This window comes from Lytechinus variegatus, chromosome 12 (genome assembly GCF_018143015.1).
Source record: "Lytechinus variegatus isolate NC3 chromosome 12, Lvar_3.0, whole genome shotgun sequence".
Classification (NCBI taxonomy): domain Eukaryota; kingdom Metazoa; phylum Echinodermata; class Echinoidea; order Temnopleuroida; family Toxopneustidae; genus Lytechinus; species Lytechinus variegatus.
In genome coordinates, this window is record NC_054751.1 from 5852236 (window position 1) to 5869357 (window position 17122).

General features: G+C 36.4%; 1 protein-coding gene and 1 non-coding gene across 2 annotated transcripts in view; one reads left to right on the top strand and one right to left on the bottom strand.

Moving 5' to 3' along the window:
• The window catches only part of LOC121425025 (pre-mRNA-splicing factor SLU7-like), a 44403-nt gene extending 38614 nt beyond the window's left edge, over positions 1–5789 (bottom strand). Inside the window, exons 1-3 of the mRNA XM_041620959.1 lie at positions 5716–5789; positions 2469–2655; positions 821–968 (exon numbers count right to left, since the gene is read on the bottom strand). Of these exons, the coding sequence (XP_041476893.1) occupies positions 821–968; positions 2469–2629 (309 nt within the window). The 5' untranslated portion in view covers positions 2630–2655; positions 5716–5789. The remainder of the gene's footprint in view (positions 1–820; positions 969–2468; positions 2656–5715) is intronic.
• Positions 5790–6055: 266 nt separating this feature from the next.
• Positions 6056–6127, top strand: TRNAH-GUG. Its single transcript has one exon. It is a non-coding gene; the product is annotated as a tRNA-His (tRNA).
• The last annotated feature ends 10995 nt before the right edge of the window (positions 6128–17122 follow it).

Genomic DNA, 17122 nt, shown 5'->3' on the forward strand with positions numbered 1-17122 from the left:
ATTATCCGGTGGTAGTTTTTTGAAGCGTAAGAAATACATGTTCATGAGGTTAACAGGCGATTTCGCTCTCATGACAGCCCAAATCACCCCTAAAATTCCCCCCAAAATGCATGGTTTGGGGAGATCATTCTTTCTAGAATTGCCAGGAGATCTGCCACAAACAATATTCAAGAACTCTCAGAAAATCAGTATTCTGATTATGGCAGAATAATGATATTACTTGCTATTACTGCACAATTTCCTGTTACCCCATATAAAGTAGTACTAAACATTAAAAAAAAAAATAGCCCCAAGATTCTGTAAATGCCCCCAAAGTGGAAAATAAGATAGCCCATTAAAATTAATTTCCTTCCTTGGTTTTGTAACAAACATCCCACACCGAATAGTTCCCCATTATATATGGTAAATTGCCTATTCGTACACTAACCACATGGTCTACCTTCATTTCGTCTAATGCATTTCCAACAATCTGCATTTCGTCTAACAACTATTTGGTCCAATCATCACTCCGTCTAATCAGTAGTTCATGTATCACCATTTCGTCTAATAACCAGTTGGTCTAATACCCATTTTCTTTTCCTTCATTTTGCACAATCAATACTTAGACCAAATGGTATATGAACTAAATGGCTGTTGGACCAACTGAAACGGAATGGCATTACACTAAATGAAAGTAGACCACATGGTGTGTGGACGAAAATGATAGTAGACAAGTTGGCAATTGGACGAATTGGAAATAAACCTTTCAATTAATAAGGTAAATGTACTGCGTACAGACTTTCCCCTTCTACATAGCTTAGAAGTTTTTGACAGAACTTACCTCCTGCACACCTTTCTTGTACCAGGAACTAATGGCTGACACGTCTTTCTTGACTCTCTGAGGCCGCTGATGCTTGAGGGTAGGTTTGTCAAAGCCCACATACCATGGTACTGTTGCAATGTATTGTGGGATATGTGGATTGATATCCCTAGAGGAGAAGAATAAAAAAAGTAATTGTTATCAGAAGTATCTCAATCATTTTCCTTCTTGAGAAGCAGATTGATTTAAAGAGAAATGCCAGTAGTTGCAGTAAACTGATTTTATGAGAAAGTCTGTAAAACCAGGCTTAATTGTCAGTATATCATCGAGGATCTAGATCTGGTACACTACAGTCAAATAAACTGAACTTTGTGAAATCTTGAAATCTACGCTGAAAAATATTCACACTGAAGATCACCAACACAGATAAGCGCGCGTGGGACAGTGTATTATTATTGCTTTGAATGTCGTGCCCGACGCTTAACCGGAATCCAGTGCTTATTGGCTAATTTCTCAGCATTTACACAATTTCTTCCAGAATCATTTGGCACATATTCTTTATACAAACAGACACTTTGGTGGTCATTTCATTGGATTCTGTACGAACTCATTTTGATATCGTTACCAAAACTGGCATTACACCTGTACCTTTAAATATACTTTTAGGCAGAGGGTTAGATTTTAGAGTGATGAGCTATTTATTATTTCTTTCTGCGTCAGTTTTAATTTTTTTTTCTAACATATTTTTTATAAATAGTGGCCAACTAATGTGTGCTGAACTTTCTTTTCAGTGCCTCCCCCTAATTTGGAAATCCAGGGGTGAATCGATATCATTAGTTACCAGTAAAGGCCCTTCTAACCTAAAGAAATGCCCAGGTACATGTACATGTACACATGGGGTGTATCCTCAGTACAGCAGCTGGGCACTGCACGACTGTGAATGTTAGTAAAGCTTAATTATACAGACAGAAAATTGAGAAGGATTTTTAGAAGAGTAGGAGAAAAAATGGGAAAAAGTGGAAGGAATATGTAAGAGATAAATTCTTGTAACATGAAATTATATTTTAGGAAACAGTCATGAATGATGTGTGAAATATATACCATAATCTAATCTAAATACATATCAATTTGTGCTTGACATATAGTGGGCAAGGAACCAGGATAGCAAAGCACTTATTATGAAAAAGTTTATGAATGTTGGAACCTGTCGAAAATTCTATCATCATGCGCATTTATGAATTCTGGGGGAAAAAAATCTGTGCACGCTCAAAACAAAAGAGGAAAAAAATTGACAAGTTTGATGACAAATTCAAAACATTGACCACCAGACGACTGATTCTTTCATATCTCTGAAAAAAGATAACAATACTGAGAAAAGATGATGTTCAGAATACCGCCCTTGGATTTGCCGATGCTTAAATGTACGACACTGATTTTTCAAGGTCGCATAGAGAGTTTATGACATACTTTCCAGAGAGCATAAAGTGGCAGGCAGTTCATGTTTCAAAAGCTTACCAAATAAAATGGAGTACTTACAGAATAATAAAGCATAGGGTTTCATGATCAAGCTGACTGTTACTCTTGGTTACACTGACAGCTATGTGCAACGATCGAGCATACAAATCAACTTTATGATCAATCACTTTTTGTTTAAGGCTAGTGTACTTACTTTCCCTCTTCATCGACCAAAGCAGGAGCAGTACCAGCTTTACGAGCCTCTTCTAACTCCTTGGCCTTCCTCCAGTCCTCTCGTTTGCTCCCTTGGCTCGGGGCCTCCGTCTTCTGGGACATGGCCGCCACAGAAGGCAGCGTTGTCCCTTGATAGGACATGATACTGGTCTACTGGTTAGTACTTCCTAAGTGACAAAATGTACAAAAAATAAGGAAGGAAAAATTGAGCAAATCATATAAAACTGGATAAAAAAGAGCTAAAAGTTTGAAACCAGTCCAAGAATACATAGACTTCAATGGTGCTAATTATGTTTTCATGAGGTCAAATCTTGGGCCTCCATGGACCGATTCGCACCAAACTTTGGCAGTGGGGGTATTTCATCATGCTGTAGCAAAATATGGTTTCAAAAATGCTGAAATGCAAAATCAGAAAATTAATGATGTCACACTTCAGTACTCTATAAGCCGATATTACGACTAGTCTAGTCTCAAAGAGTACAGTACAGTGGATTTATTTTTCTGACTAAATAAATTGATGCCATTGGGAATAGATTCATGCAAAGGATCATGGGATCGAAAAGGGAGGAATAGCGCCGCTATTGTCCGGATACAACCATGATTAGCAGCAGACAATACAGGGTATGATTTCCATTGTGTATCAAAATACATTACAATTGACGCCCGCATCCACCATTTTGCTTTCTTCAATAAACGCCTCTAGTCATATTTGTTCCAGAATCTAATATTGCTTTTCTTCTTAATCATGAGTGGCAGAGATAGATGTGCTGTCTATTACTGCAAGAATAACAGAAGATATCATGAAGACAAGTGCAATTTTGTTTCATTTTCGTGCACTGTCTGTGCGTGATTCTGAGCTGTGCGGCTGTGATTGAGCGAAGTGCCCTTCTTATGCATAGACATGTAGACAGTCTTGCACTCTCAGCCCAGTACGGCGGCGAGGTGGAGGAAAGTCCCACAAGGAAAATAAGCTAATGATCACCAAGAACAAACTTTGCGGTAGATTTGATTACTTTAACTTCAAGTTATATATTTTAAATAATAATATACCGGTATCAATCGATTGTCAAGAATACATGTTTTATAAAGCTTTTACAAATAATTATCTCCATCATATCATTCAGTTTAGTTTTATTTTCCTTGCTGCAGATACAAATAAATTCAGGACCATGACCATGGACAATCCTAAGTTTTATTAGTGGCCTGAATGATGTGATAAAAAATATGTGTAGGCCTACGATGAGAGAAAAAATGTAAAAAGATAATGAAGTGAGGAAGCAGATCTGAAAGTGTGAGCTACATGTAGAGAAGTAAAAAAGGAGTACTACAAATGCGATGATATTTACCGAAGATACATCTTTGGAAATAATTATTGAACATTTTTTTAATTGAAAATGGGATATAACTGTACATGTACTATAGGCTATAGGCCTAACTAATAGTAACATAACTAGTTACACTTAGCCTGGGGCGTTTTGGGGAGTGAAAGTTATATACTGTACGTATGGAGTCACTCCCCACTAATGCCTGGTACTCTTACCTATATTTCCCCACATACGGGTACAAAACCAGAAACTTTTGCCCCCGAGAATTCTACTTTCCCTCTAAAAGATCTAGCCCTAAATCATGTACATGGGGCCCATCATTGGGGTCCAACCACTCACACAACATGCGAGGTTAGTAATACTAACCTCGCACAACGCATGTGGTTTCATAGTGGACTTTGACGTTTTCATTCATCACACGAATGTGAGGGAATGAAAAACGCCAAACGTTTCAGTATTTCTCCAATATCGTATTATTATTTTACTAATCTAAGTTTCTTTTAAAATGAATTGGAAATTGTTTATAAAAGTGTTTTTATCGCTTACCTCCAAGTCTCAACCAGGGTACTCCGTTCGATCCGTCCTTAATACTGCGGTGGAAAGTACACAAACAACAAGCGAAAAGCAATTTTTCGTATCGAACATTCTCAATTCAAGTCGTCAGCGCATAATAGGAAATTGTACCAAAAATCAACAGGTTGCATCTCATGTATATACTTATTGGTAAAGTACGCCATCTTTTGACAAGATGATGATGAAAGTGGATTGAACGAGCAAGAAAATAATGCTGATCGCCTAGAATGCAGCTAGCTTGCAAGACCGTAAACAAAGGTACGGTAGGCACTTAAGAACCAAGTTTGAAAGGACACTCGTAAAATTACGTCACTGTCGCGATGAATATTCATTAGATCGTGGTCATGCGTGTTCGATACAATTTGTATTACAAACTCTCTGCATGCATGCACTCAGTGTGTATTGAACACGCACGACCACGATCTAATGAATATTCATCGGCGAGAGTGATAATTTTACGAGTATCCTTTCAAACTTGGTTCTTAAGTGCCTACCGGCTTTGAAATAATATCGCGCGCCCTCTTTAGGCAAAAGTTGATATCAACGCTGATCAAGAGGCATCTACGTGAAGATCACGAAAAATGCTCTTATTTTATTAAAAAAACAGCAAAGAGAATTCAACAAACGATCCATATGGTTCGGTAAGTGTCATAGAATAAATATAATGCTTAGCTACGATGTAAAGTCATAGTTATTTTAGTAAAAAGGGTGTGAAAGATTCGCGTGCACCAGGTGCATATGAATCCTTCACACACGAGACGATTTGAAACCATGAGTGGGGTCCAACTTCATTTCCAACATTTCTGTGATATTGATTTTATTTTTAAAGAAGAATTCATTAAAAAAACGAGAGATTTGTTATGAAAAGATGAGAAGAGCTTACAGCCGTGTTTATGTCGCCATCTTGATTTCTTTGACTTCTGCTTGGTGACAGCACGCGAATCGCACGATTCGCGTGCTGTTTTTCTTTTTTTTCGCGTGCTGCATGCTGTATTTCTTTAGAAAATCATGGTAAGGTAGATCCCGGTTCAAATAAGTGTCCAGTTTCCTAAAGCACAGAATGGCCAAAAATATAATATCAATTGAAATCATATTTTTTTGTCCTTGTTCAACTACATCATACAAATGTGTTTTTTTTTGTGGACCAACAATTGGAGACATCAAATTAAAGCAGTGGGACCAGGCGCAAAAAACTAGAAAACGGGAAAGAATTATTTTTGGCATAAATCATGAAAATAAAGCAAAATTGCGAATAGAAGGTTTCCCTGCGATATACAAACCAAAAAGAAGCATGTCGGTTCCGTTAAATATCATTTTTATAGCACTTACTGGCAAATTTGGATCCAAAACGCAATTCTCCGCAGACGCAGATAGAAATATTATCAAGCCTGTTTATGATGACGTCATAAACTTCATCTATAATTCTATTCTTGCGGTTTCAATATGTGTTTTTTTTTTAATCCAAGGTTTCCATACCAAGAAAATAAATATTTTCATTGAAAAATTATACTATATAGTGAAATTCAAATTGAAAAAATAGAATATAACTTAAGATATTACGATATATTTCCTACGTCTTTAAAATCGGCTTTGAGCCTTGTAAATTGGCAACAACGTAGGTATAGTAATGCAATGTTCCCCCATTGAAGCGTGCGAAGCGCTGTGGAAAGCCGTGATCGTCTAGAGGTTAGGACATTGCGTTGTGGCCGCAATAACCCAGGTTCGAATCCTGGTCACGGCATTTTTGCTGAAACTTTTGCCATTTGTTTGTGGCTTTCTTCCACTTCAGTGATATTATAATGATGATTGTGATGATAACAATAGTAATGTTAATTAGGATAATGATAATAATAGTCACAGTGCTGGATCTAATGTTGACATTGCCACAACAAGCTCAAAAAATTACTAAGTAAGATAACAAATACAGTAACACAGGTTTGCTAAATTGTTTCATCTTTTCTTTTCTTTACCCAGCAAGAAAAAATAGAAAAATTGATTCAAAGTTTTGCTAAATTTTGTCAATTTCATATTTTAATAAGCCTCGTGGCGCACATGCTGATCGAGCCCCCCCCCCCCCTCCTCCTTTTTTTTTGGGGGGGGGGAACAAACATGGCATATGGAGCATTTTTTTAAACAAAATTCGAAAATGAGTGAAGTGAGCAATAAAATATTTAATTAACCCTCTTGATATAAGAAAATTCATTTTTTGATACATTTTGGCAATAAAATATCCATTACCTTTTATAGACCTTTAGTTCGTTCTTTTTATCATTTTTTTTTGTGGGCATGCCGCAAGCCCACCCCCCCCCTTTACATTTTTTTTTCTTAACAAGTGAGAAAGAGAGATAGAGAAGGAGAGACTGAAGTAAACTCAAGGGAGAATTAGCAGTGGCGTAGCTACCGGGCCTGGGGGCACGTGCCCCCCCCCCCCTGAGAAAAGAATGGCAGAGCAAAAAAAAAAGGGAGAAAGAAAAAAAGAAAAAAGGAAAGGAAGAAGGAAGACAGGAAGAAAAATGACAGAAAAAAGAGGAAGAAGACGAGTGAATTAAATAATGTGAGGGGGTGAGGGGCAGACTTGCAAAAACTGATCAGCAACAAATCTTTCATATTACTATATAAAAAATTTTGCTTGCGCCTCGCGCCAGAATTGCCTGTTCGATGAGATTCATATCTTGCTCAATAGGCTGATATTGAGCAAGTTTTGAAGTCAATAAACAAAACATATTTTGGCTCGGACATCGAGCTTTCATAATTTTTTCAGTTTCATTTACAAATTTAAGTGCTCTGCCTACGTCCGTTTTATGGTCTATAAGCATTTTAAGCTCACGCTGCGTGGTCACGTTGTTTGATCCGCCAAGTTCCTATTGTCAAGGCCTACGTGTATTCCGTTTAAACAAATGTATTCAGAATGCCCAGATTCTAGGTCTAAATCTAAAACATGCGCGATAGCCTGAATGTTCTTTATTTAAAATGTATCTAAATTATCCAGTTTCACATCAGAATATCAGCAATTATCTGCTCATGCTTCACGATCGCATTATTAATGATACCCAATTAACTACATCCTATTTATGATTTACAAAATATGAATACATGCATGTAGAGTGTCCCGTTTTTAGGTTTAAGATCTCAATTTTCTTCCTCTCGCGCTTCGCGCTCGCATCAATTGTTTAGTTACATACCTATCCAATTTATTAATACAAAAAGTGCTTAGAATGACATTTTTTAGGTCGGAATGTAAAAAAAAAATTGCTTGCTCTTCGCGCTCGCATTATTGAAATATATACCGTCTTCGTGGGTAACTGTAAGTATGTACTTAACAGGTCCGTTTTCGATAATGCTAGAACAGTTAGTAAAAATTTCTGCTCGCGCTTGGCGTTATTGAAATATATACCGTCTTCGTGGGTAACTGTAATCATGTACTCAACAGGTCCCTTTTCGATAGTGCTAGAACAGTTAAATAACAATTTCTGCTCGCGCTTGGCGTTGGCAGATAACCATCTAGTTACATGAATCTTGTTCAGGATTACACATAACGTTGCCCAGAATATTAAATTTTCAGGACAAAATACATCGCGCTTTTTATAAGGCTTATGAGATTATTTCATGTTTATGTTGTTTTATAAAAAATGAAATTAAGAAGTGACTGATCGGAGGAAATATAGGTGAAGATAATTTCGGGCCCCGGATTGGCGTTAGTCGGATCTGCCCTTGTGACACATACACACACACCGGAAAAAATTGTGTTCTCCCTGAAAAAGCAAGGACCCCCCCCCCCCTCAGTGCCCCCAGGAAAAAAATCCTAGCTACGCCACTGAGAATGAGAGATGGGTATCTTCTAACAATTGGCTGGTTGGACAGAATTAAAGTGAAAATCTGGTATGCATCAGATAGCCAGTACACTCTGTATTTTTTTTGTGTTTGTTTTTACTTGCTAACATCTCAAATTGACAGAACATGAGTTTAAAAATATGTTAACTTGTTTTTGTGTGTGTTTGTGTTTTATGATGGTTGGCAGAGGATTATTTAACTATGATAATTTCAAGAAAGTGTTAAGGTGGAAGATCGGAATAAAAAATAGACTTGTGCATGATCATTTTTCTATATTATGAAGATTTTTAAGTACAAGTAAACTAGAATTTAAGTTTAAGCTGTTTTACCAGTAGTAATGCAGTATACATGTTACAATATGCCCGGTATTGTTTTATTGATTTTAAGTTTGAAATGACATGGCTTTGGATTAGTCTGCAGGCACAGGTTCTGATCGAAACTTGGATAAACAAGTGGGTCGACGGCGGAATTTGAGGTGGGGGGATGGACCCCCCTAAATTTATTGTTAATAACCCTTATTTTTTGCTTGTCAATTTTATTTCCTGCGTCCCCCCTAAAATGTCTCTGGTCCCCCCTCTAAAATTTAGGTTGATGACCTCTTTTTTTTTTTTTTGCTTGTCCAATTTTTTACCTGCGTCCGTCAAAAATTTCAGGTGGGCCCCCCTAATTTTTTTGGCTTCCGCCGCCAATGGGTCTCCACGCAAAGACTAGCACATACAAAACTTGCTGTTTCAATCCTGAGCGAGGGTTCAGTACACAGGTCATTATAGGCTGCAAATTCAGACCCTTAACTCGAGTGAAGGGTTTGCAAAGCAGACTAGCTTTTGGCTACCATACTTGGCCTTGAGGGTTTGGGCCTTTACTACAACACTAGCTAGTTGCAATTGAAATGGGGGGGGGGGTGTAATGCTGCCATTAAAGGGGTACTCCAGGCTGAAGATATGAACACATAAAGAAAAATTGGACAATCAAAACACTGAAAATTTGATCAAAATCGGACAAAGATTAACAAAGTTATGACATAAAAACTTTGCTTCATTCCTGTACAATTCTAGGCACTTCTTCATGAATATTATAAGCAAATTGATAATGTCATATCCTTAATTTTTTTTTCTTTATCATTTGAATTTAGCTTTCTTCATTTTTTTTCCTCCAAGTACTCGTAAAATTGGATTAACAACTGATTTATTTCATTAGATATTATGACGGTATGTTTGCCCAGGTGATTATATTGACTTCTGCATGCAACTTATTTAATTATATAGGGAGACATATGAAATATTAACAGCATAAGAAAAAGGAAAGTGGGGATGTGGCATCATCAGCCCACCTAATTAATATTCATTACGACGTGTGCATAACTATATTCTCAAATATTGCTTAACTTTAAAATCCAATAACTTCGTTGTTTTGAAATTTTAACGTATTTTACTCTATTTATTTAGCATTGAATATTTTCAGCCCGGAGTACCCCTTTAAAAGGAAGTTCAATGTAAATTGAGGTCCATGGCTGCAAGGCTGCTGTGAAATTTAAATTGGACGGGGATGAACTATTAATAGGGGAAAACCTTAGCTTCATAAGTCACGGGTGGGAAAAACTATTTTAGCTTTTGCCTTCTTTGGTTCTTTTTTCTCTCTCTTATCCCCCTATTCCTCCCTTTCTCTCGTCTTGTTCTGTTCAATCTCCCTTTCCTATTTCCTCTTTTTTTTACCCCTCTCCCTTTCCTTCGTTCTCTTTCTTTCACTTTCCTGTCTTTTGTCTCTCCTCTTCTTCAGCTTGTTTTGTCCTCTCTTTGTTTTGTCTCCTCTCCTTTTCTATTCCTTCCCTTCTTTCTCTAGCTCTCTTCTCCCCTAGCTGCCTTTTATATTTGCCCACATTCAATTATATCTTTTATTGCGTTCTTCATTCATAGAATGGCAGAATGGGGGCACGTCGGGGTAATTAAAATGTAATTGATTGATCAAAAGATGACACGTCCACCCCAACACAAAGTTGATCTGAATAAGAGAAAAATCCAACCAAGCATAACACTAAAAATTTCAGCAAATATGGATGTAAAATAAGAAAGTTACGACATTTTCAAGTTTCGCTTAATTTAACAAAACAGTTATACATGCACATCCTGGTCGGTATGCAAATGAGGAGACTAATGACGTCACCTACTCACTATTTCTCTTGTATTTTATTATATTTCATATAATAAAGTACCTCGATCAAAATCAATTGCTAGGATCTATGCTAGTATCATACACACCAAACTATATGAGCCTAGGTTAAGTTCAACTAAAGTTATCGCGTTTAATAAGGACTTCAGAAGGGTAAGATGAAAACATGTCACTGTGACCTTGACCTTCGATCTTTTGACCTCAAAATCATTACGCTTCCTGTGATCCATGCTAGTATCATACGCACCAAATTATATGAGCCTAGGTTAAGTTCCACTGAAGTTATCGAGTTTACAAGAAAAAGTTAAGGGACCGACGGACGGACGGACACCGAGCGTGATACCATAATACGTCCCGTCGAGACGGGCGTATAAAAAAAGTGAGTGAAGGACATCATCGACTGATTCATTTGCATGTAATTGAATTGTGCATATTACTGTTTTGTGGAAAAATAAACACAACTTTAAAATGTCATAACTTTCTTATTTTACATCCGATTTTGATGAAATTTTCAGCGTTATGCTAGTTTTATTTTTCTTTATTTCCTCAAATCAAAATTCTTCTGGGGTGGACTTGACAGCCTAGCTCTTAGTACCAAAGAATTACTAGTCTGATAACAAATGACCAAAAACAAAAACCTTTCGCTGAAGATACTCAATCGCTGAAGATACTCAAACAATCACTCATCATCTCCGGTCAACTGAGTAAAGAAGTTTAATTCTGTACAATTCTGTTCCATACACAATGTATTAACAAATGAATAATTGTTTCAATATTCAACAAATAAGAAAATTCAACAATACTTGACAGAATGAATCATAACCATTTTAATAAATATATGTTATTACCATTAAATTGGACTTAAATTAGTACAGTATCTTGTTATTCAGCAAATATAGTGTCAGAACCATATTATAATAATTTTTTTTTTTTTTTTTTGGGGGGGGATAAAATGTATTTCTGCTACTAGAGGGACTATTATAGTACAAAATGAACACACATTGGACCAGTGTACTGGCTACTCAATATAATGTCTCTTTCGGTGAAATAACATCAACCCCATGAGTAGTCTATAGTGAATCATATTGGAGGTTATTTCTGATGAGAAGTGTCTCAAATAAATACTAGAAGCTGTTAAAAAAATAAGGGCCAAACCACATACGGACCGGGCTTAATGTATGTGATATAAGCCACACACAAAAAACATCCTCTGAAATACTGCATGTAGGATTATTATCTAATTATTGACCATGAATTTTCAGCTAAAACATCAAATAAAATATAAAAATAAGTTTTCAGTAAAAAGTTAGTTTTAAGTTCAGACCATATACTCTCTAGCACATTTATGCTACATGTAGCTTCTCAATGGTTGATCTAGTTATTGGGGAAAAAATGTAACAAATGCATTTGTTTTCATCACCCGCAATACACAAAATAAATGCAACACAAAACAAAAACACAGTAAATTATAAAAACATAGCAACTCGGCATCTAGTATAAACTAATAAAATATCTACAAGTTATATTGAATAAAATCATTCCTCTGTGGGGAAATTAAAGAGTCTCCAAACAGCAGACAATAGCCAAATCAAGGTCAAGATGAGAGCAAGAGCCTAGCTAGTCCGTAAAAGACTTTAGAAATATCAATAACAAAAATAAATAAAAGTGATTTGCAAACCATCTACAATGTTCAATTCAACTGTTTTGATTTCAACTCTCAATTTTTCATATTTAGAATAATTATGCAATTGCATAGTAGCATATAATCATATTTTAAGTATATGAAGATTAACATACATGTAATATCAAAATAGACAATTATCAAAACAAAATATAAATTGAAAGGAAGGCAATGTTCAATTCAATTGTTTTAATTTCAGCTCTCAATTTTTCATATTTACAATTATCATACAATCGCTTAGTAGCATATAATCATATTTCAAGTATATGAAGATTAACATGATATCAAAATAGACAATTATCAAAACAAAATATGAATTGAAAGGAAGGAAGGGCCAAGTGAAAAGCAGAGATTGTATAATGTAGCCCCCCCCCCCGAAATTGTAATTACATGTACATGTACTGTATATATTTAAAGAAAATGATAACAAGGATGATTCCGTATTACTGTGATAACAAATACAGTTCCAGGTTGGCCAAATTATTCCTTTTTTTCTTTTCTTCAACCAGCAAGATTGTTTTAAGTCTGAATGATAATCTGGAAAAAAAATTTGAAAACTTGATCAAAGTTTTGCTAAATTAGGTCAAATTCACAAGTCTCATTTAAATTCTATTAAACATGTGTTAAAGTTATAAACAATTTCAGGATGCAATGACATTGGATCAAATGATGTTCATTACGATCAATGAAAATAATGTGCCAGCCCTCATTGTTTATTCCTTTTTTTTAGCAATCATATAACTATGCTGCCTTGCTTTTAAAATCAAATATATATTTGACCTCATGCTTTCTAGGTTAGCATTTTGTCATTTAAACTTACAACTTGTTATGTCTTTCATATAGGTCAATGCCTATACACATATCATAGTTGTAAGAGATGAAAGTTTTTAAAGAACGCCCTCTATGTTTAGGTTTAGATACTAGTTCTACATCTTCTAAAGAAAGCATGGCAGGAATTTCAACATCTTGCAGCATTCAAACACATGTGTTATGATGCAAAAAAAATTAAACACTGACAAGAGTCAAGTGATTGAATATTTCATTCTTAAAGGATAAAGTTGGGAGAATTTTATCATCATATATCCTTATTTTAATTTAAAAAATATGAAATGGAAATAATGTATAATATCATATACTTATTCTTTTTAATTATCTTAAAGACTCACACAGGGAACATACATGTATTAAGCAGATGAAGTAAGTTTATATAAACCAAAGTGTTAAAAGCCTCAGGTATTTTGCACATGTTCCCATTAGAATTTACATGTAAGCATAGAGGAAAAAAAACATGAAAAAAATAGAAGATTCAAAAGGAAGAAAAGGAATATATTAGTTCACTGTGAAGGAAGATCTTGTTTATGGTGCAGACTTTAAGAACAGCGGGTCTATGTTAGCAAGCTGTTAAACAGTAAAACTCTCATCCAAGAGTTCTTTTACAATCCAACAATATTGAAGAGAGGTAATAACACGATTATCCATTTTAGCAGGTCGCGATGGGATCAAGATTTTTTTAAAACTAAAGTGGCTACCCTGGGTAAAATATGACATTATTATTATCACCATAACTTGTGTCTTCACATTCAAACGTCAGCAGAGATGTCGCCCTCTTTCTTCTGGGTCCCGTTTGTAAAACTTGCTACAATAATAAGTTTACAGTAACAGTTAAAAGCTACTGAAATCCTTCAATCTAATTGGCTGATAGTAGATTTGTTATAGAAATCATGTATTTCTTTTTATAACTCTGTGAAACTTTTATAAGTCTCTGTGAAACGGGACATTGCTATTAAAGACAAGGTAAATTACACAAGATGGGCACCGGCTCTGTACATCTTGGATATGCCGGAGCTTCCAGAAACTCATTCAAACAGAATTCAAGAAAGGGATGTTTGCAGTAAGGAGGGTGCCAGGGAGCGTTAATGCCACCTGCATGGACTTATGGCAGAAAGTTTGTTGCAGGCAAACGCGATTCTCGCTATCATTCACAACTTGATTTTCAACCACTAAAAAAAGTGCATTCAGGGTTGTGCTTGATTTGTTTTTCTAAATGCAACTTGTTCTGCAACTTGCACTGGGTCCCATTTCGTTGTAACATATGCTTAATTTCTATAACAAAATTTACTACCAGCCAAACTAATTGAAAGATTTCATCAGCCTTGTTACTGTAAATATCATAAAAAGTTTAATAAAACCCCTCAACGTGATCCTGAGAAGACACCGAGACATGAGAAATGGGAAAAGAACAGTGGCACCAGGGAACTGAAAAGTATGCCGTCTCAAACTAGAGAGCCAGGGATGTCAACCCATTAAAAAACAAAATAGTAAAAAAATCTGCCCCAGAAAGGAAAAAGTTCATCCGTTCAAGGCATCAGTGGAGAGCAATAAAGGTAAGGGCTGGTAAAGATGGGTTTGATGTATGTTCACATCCATAAACAGATCAAGCCTGCTTCTATTGAGCAATTCAGGAACATGTGGATCCTTTGATTAATTTTGTCAAACAGAATATGGGAAAATAACTTGGAGGAAAGGGAGACGGTCAACCCTGTAACAATACTCTCATCAATAACTCAAAGGTATGGAACCAAAAAAGTACAATCACTATATAATCGAGGCAGTTGATCTAGGAAAACAGCAGTGTCACCCGTTATATCGCGCATGGGTATGCATTCTGATGGTATGGCAAATGGCCGATACCATCAAGTCCAAGTTAAATAGATACACAGACATGACAAAGAATACAAAAAATACAAGGTGGAATATTAAGGCAAGCCCACAACATCCAGTACTGATACTCCGTAGAGCACTTAGTCCCCTACCATGAAACCATTGCAAGGATGACAGTTTTGACATAGTGATCACTCTTCCTATATGGGAGCAGACCCATCAGCTTCGTTCCATCGAGATGGAGCGATAAGGACGACTACAGCAGATCACACTGATCAGCTGAAAGGGGCACAGGGAATACATGTACTCGCTTTCTAAAACTCTAGTCAGTGTCAGGATGCAATGACAGTAGTTAAAATGATGACCAACAAACTCACAACAGCACATCTAGATGTCTACAACCAAAATGATATAAAAGAATTCAGATAAGGGTTGCAGAAGGGAACGACTGTGATTGCAACACAGCATGTTCTCAGCCCATGGAAGTGGCTTTCTTTAAATTAAGGTATTAACAAAATATCATTATGTGACTTAATCTGCCAGTACATTGTCTGCAATGGCCAATTTGCATTAGAATGATTTCAACACAAGATTCTACGAGCAGAAGGATCCAAGGATGGATTTGGTGCATAACATCAGCGGTTGTGTCAAAGATTGCAGGCTACGATCGATGCATGCAATCATGGAGAGGCAGATACTAAATGGCTGCACCATGCTGTAACATTATCAGAGTGAAAGGATCATCATTCGCTCACCAGATATAGATGGCAGTACATTTCACACCCAATGATGGACCAAGTGAAACAGCTAGGTTTGGATTGAAAGAAGTACTGAGGTTAGGAATATGCCCATGGGTATATGCATCTGTTCATGACATCCTCAAGACCATGGCACGTACAGATGGACCAGTGTATTAGCAATACACCATTACCGAATGATGCACCAAGGAAAACAGCGAGCTTTGGATTGAAAGAGGAAATATGGTAGGAATTGAATAAGCCCATGGCTCTATGAATCTGTTCGTGACATCCTGAAGACCATGGCACAAATCATTTCCTCCATTCTGTCAGCATTTCATTCTCTTACAGGATGTGATTCGACAACATCTATTGCTTATATTGGTAACAAGAGGTCTTGAAGAACAATAAAGACCAAAGGACCAGACTACTCTGCTGAACTCAAGCCACTTTGGAGAGATGATGTTACAACTAATAAATCTACCGAATGCCTCTTTGTAGCATTGTATGATCCAAAGAGCAAAGATGAAGATGAAAAAAGATTACATCAAGAGTATCTACTTGAATGACTAAACAACTGTATCTCTGAAAAAAAAACACACCCATAATGGATGCCTCCTTCACAGAACATGTAGAAAGATGAACATGGATGTGGCAGACCGGATATACACGTATAGGGCATCTTCACTTGTCCCTATTTGCAATCAAGCAGGGCACCTGAAGTTTAAGGGCTGCATAGCAGTGATGAAGAATGCAAATTACATTCCCCAAAAGAAGTATTTCTGGAAGAAATCCTCACGGATGCCTCCTTTGTAGGACATGTGGAGAGAAGTATGTGGCAGACATCATCTCTTGTCCTTATTTGCAATCAAAATGGTCAATTGGAAATCATGAACGGTATAGAAGAAACGAAGGATGACACAAGATATCCCCAAGAGAAGTATCTCAAGAAAAACTTCCCCATGCGCTACCTCCTCTGTAGAACACGTGGAGAGATGTATGCGGCAGACAAAATAAAGGGACATTGTATCGTATCCCTATTCAATCAAAGGGACACCTGACGATTATGGATGGTATATACATACACAGACAACCCCCCTGATAAGAGAATTACACTGGCTGAAAGTAAAAAATTGAATTGAGCATAAGCCTCTGACTATCACATTCAAATGTCTCAATGATCAAGCTCCATCATACCTGTCAGACCTCCTAACAGTTCGCCAATCAATGTACAACACTCGGTCATCATCACATAACCCTCTTCAAATCCCCCGAACATTAGAATTAGTAGGTGATACGTCATTTTCTGTGTTTGCCCCCAAATATTGGAATAGATTACCCCATAAAATTAGACAATTTTCTTCTATTGATGTGTTCAAAAAGATGCTAAATCTCATTTGTTTCAACATGTTTAATATATTGCAAGTAGTGTTTAATTTTGTCTAGTTTTGTTTGAAGTTTTCACCGATTGTATTTTTGTCATTTGTACAGCATTTTGTAACTTTTGAAAAAGTCATTATTATTATGTAGCAGTGGTGAAAAATGATGATGATATGATATTTCCCCAAAAGAAGTATATCTGGAAACTTTCCCATGCGATAATACTTTTTTTGTAGAGCATGTGAAAAAGATGTATGGGTCAGACTAGATCTAGGAAATC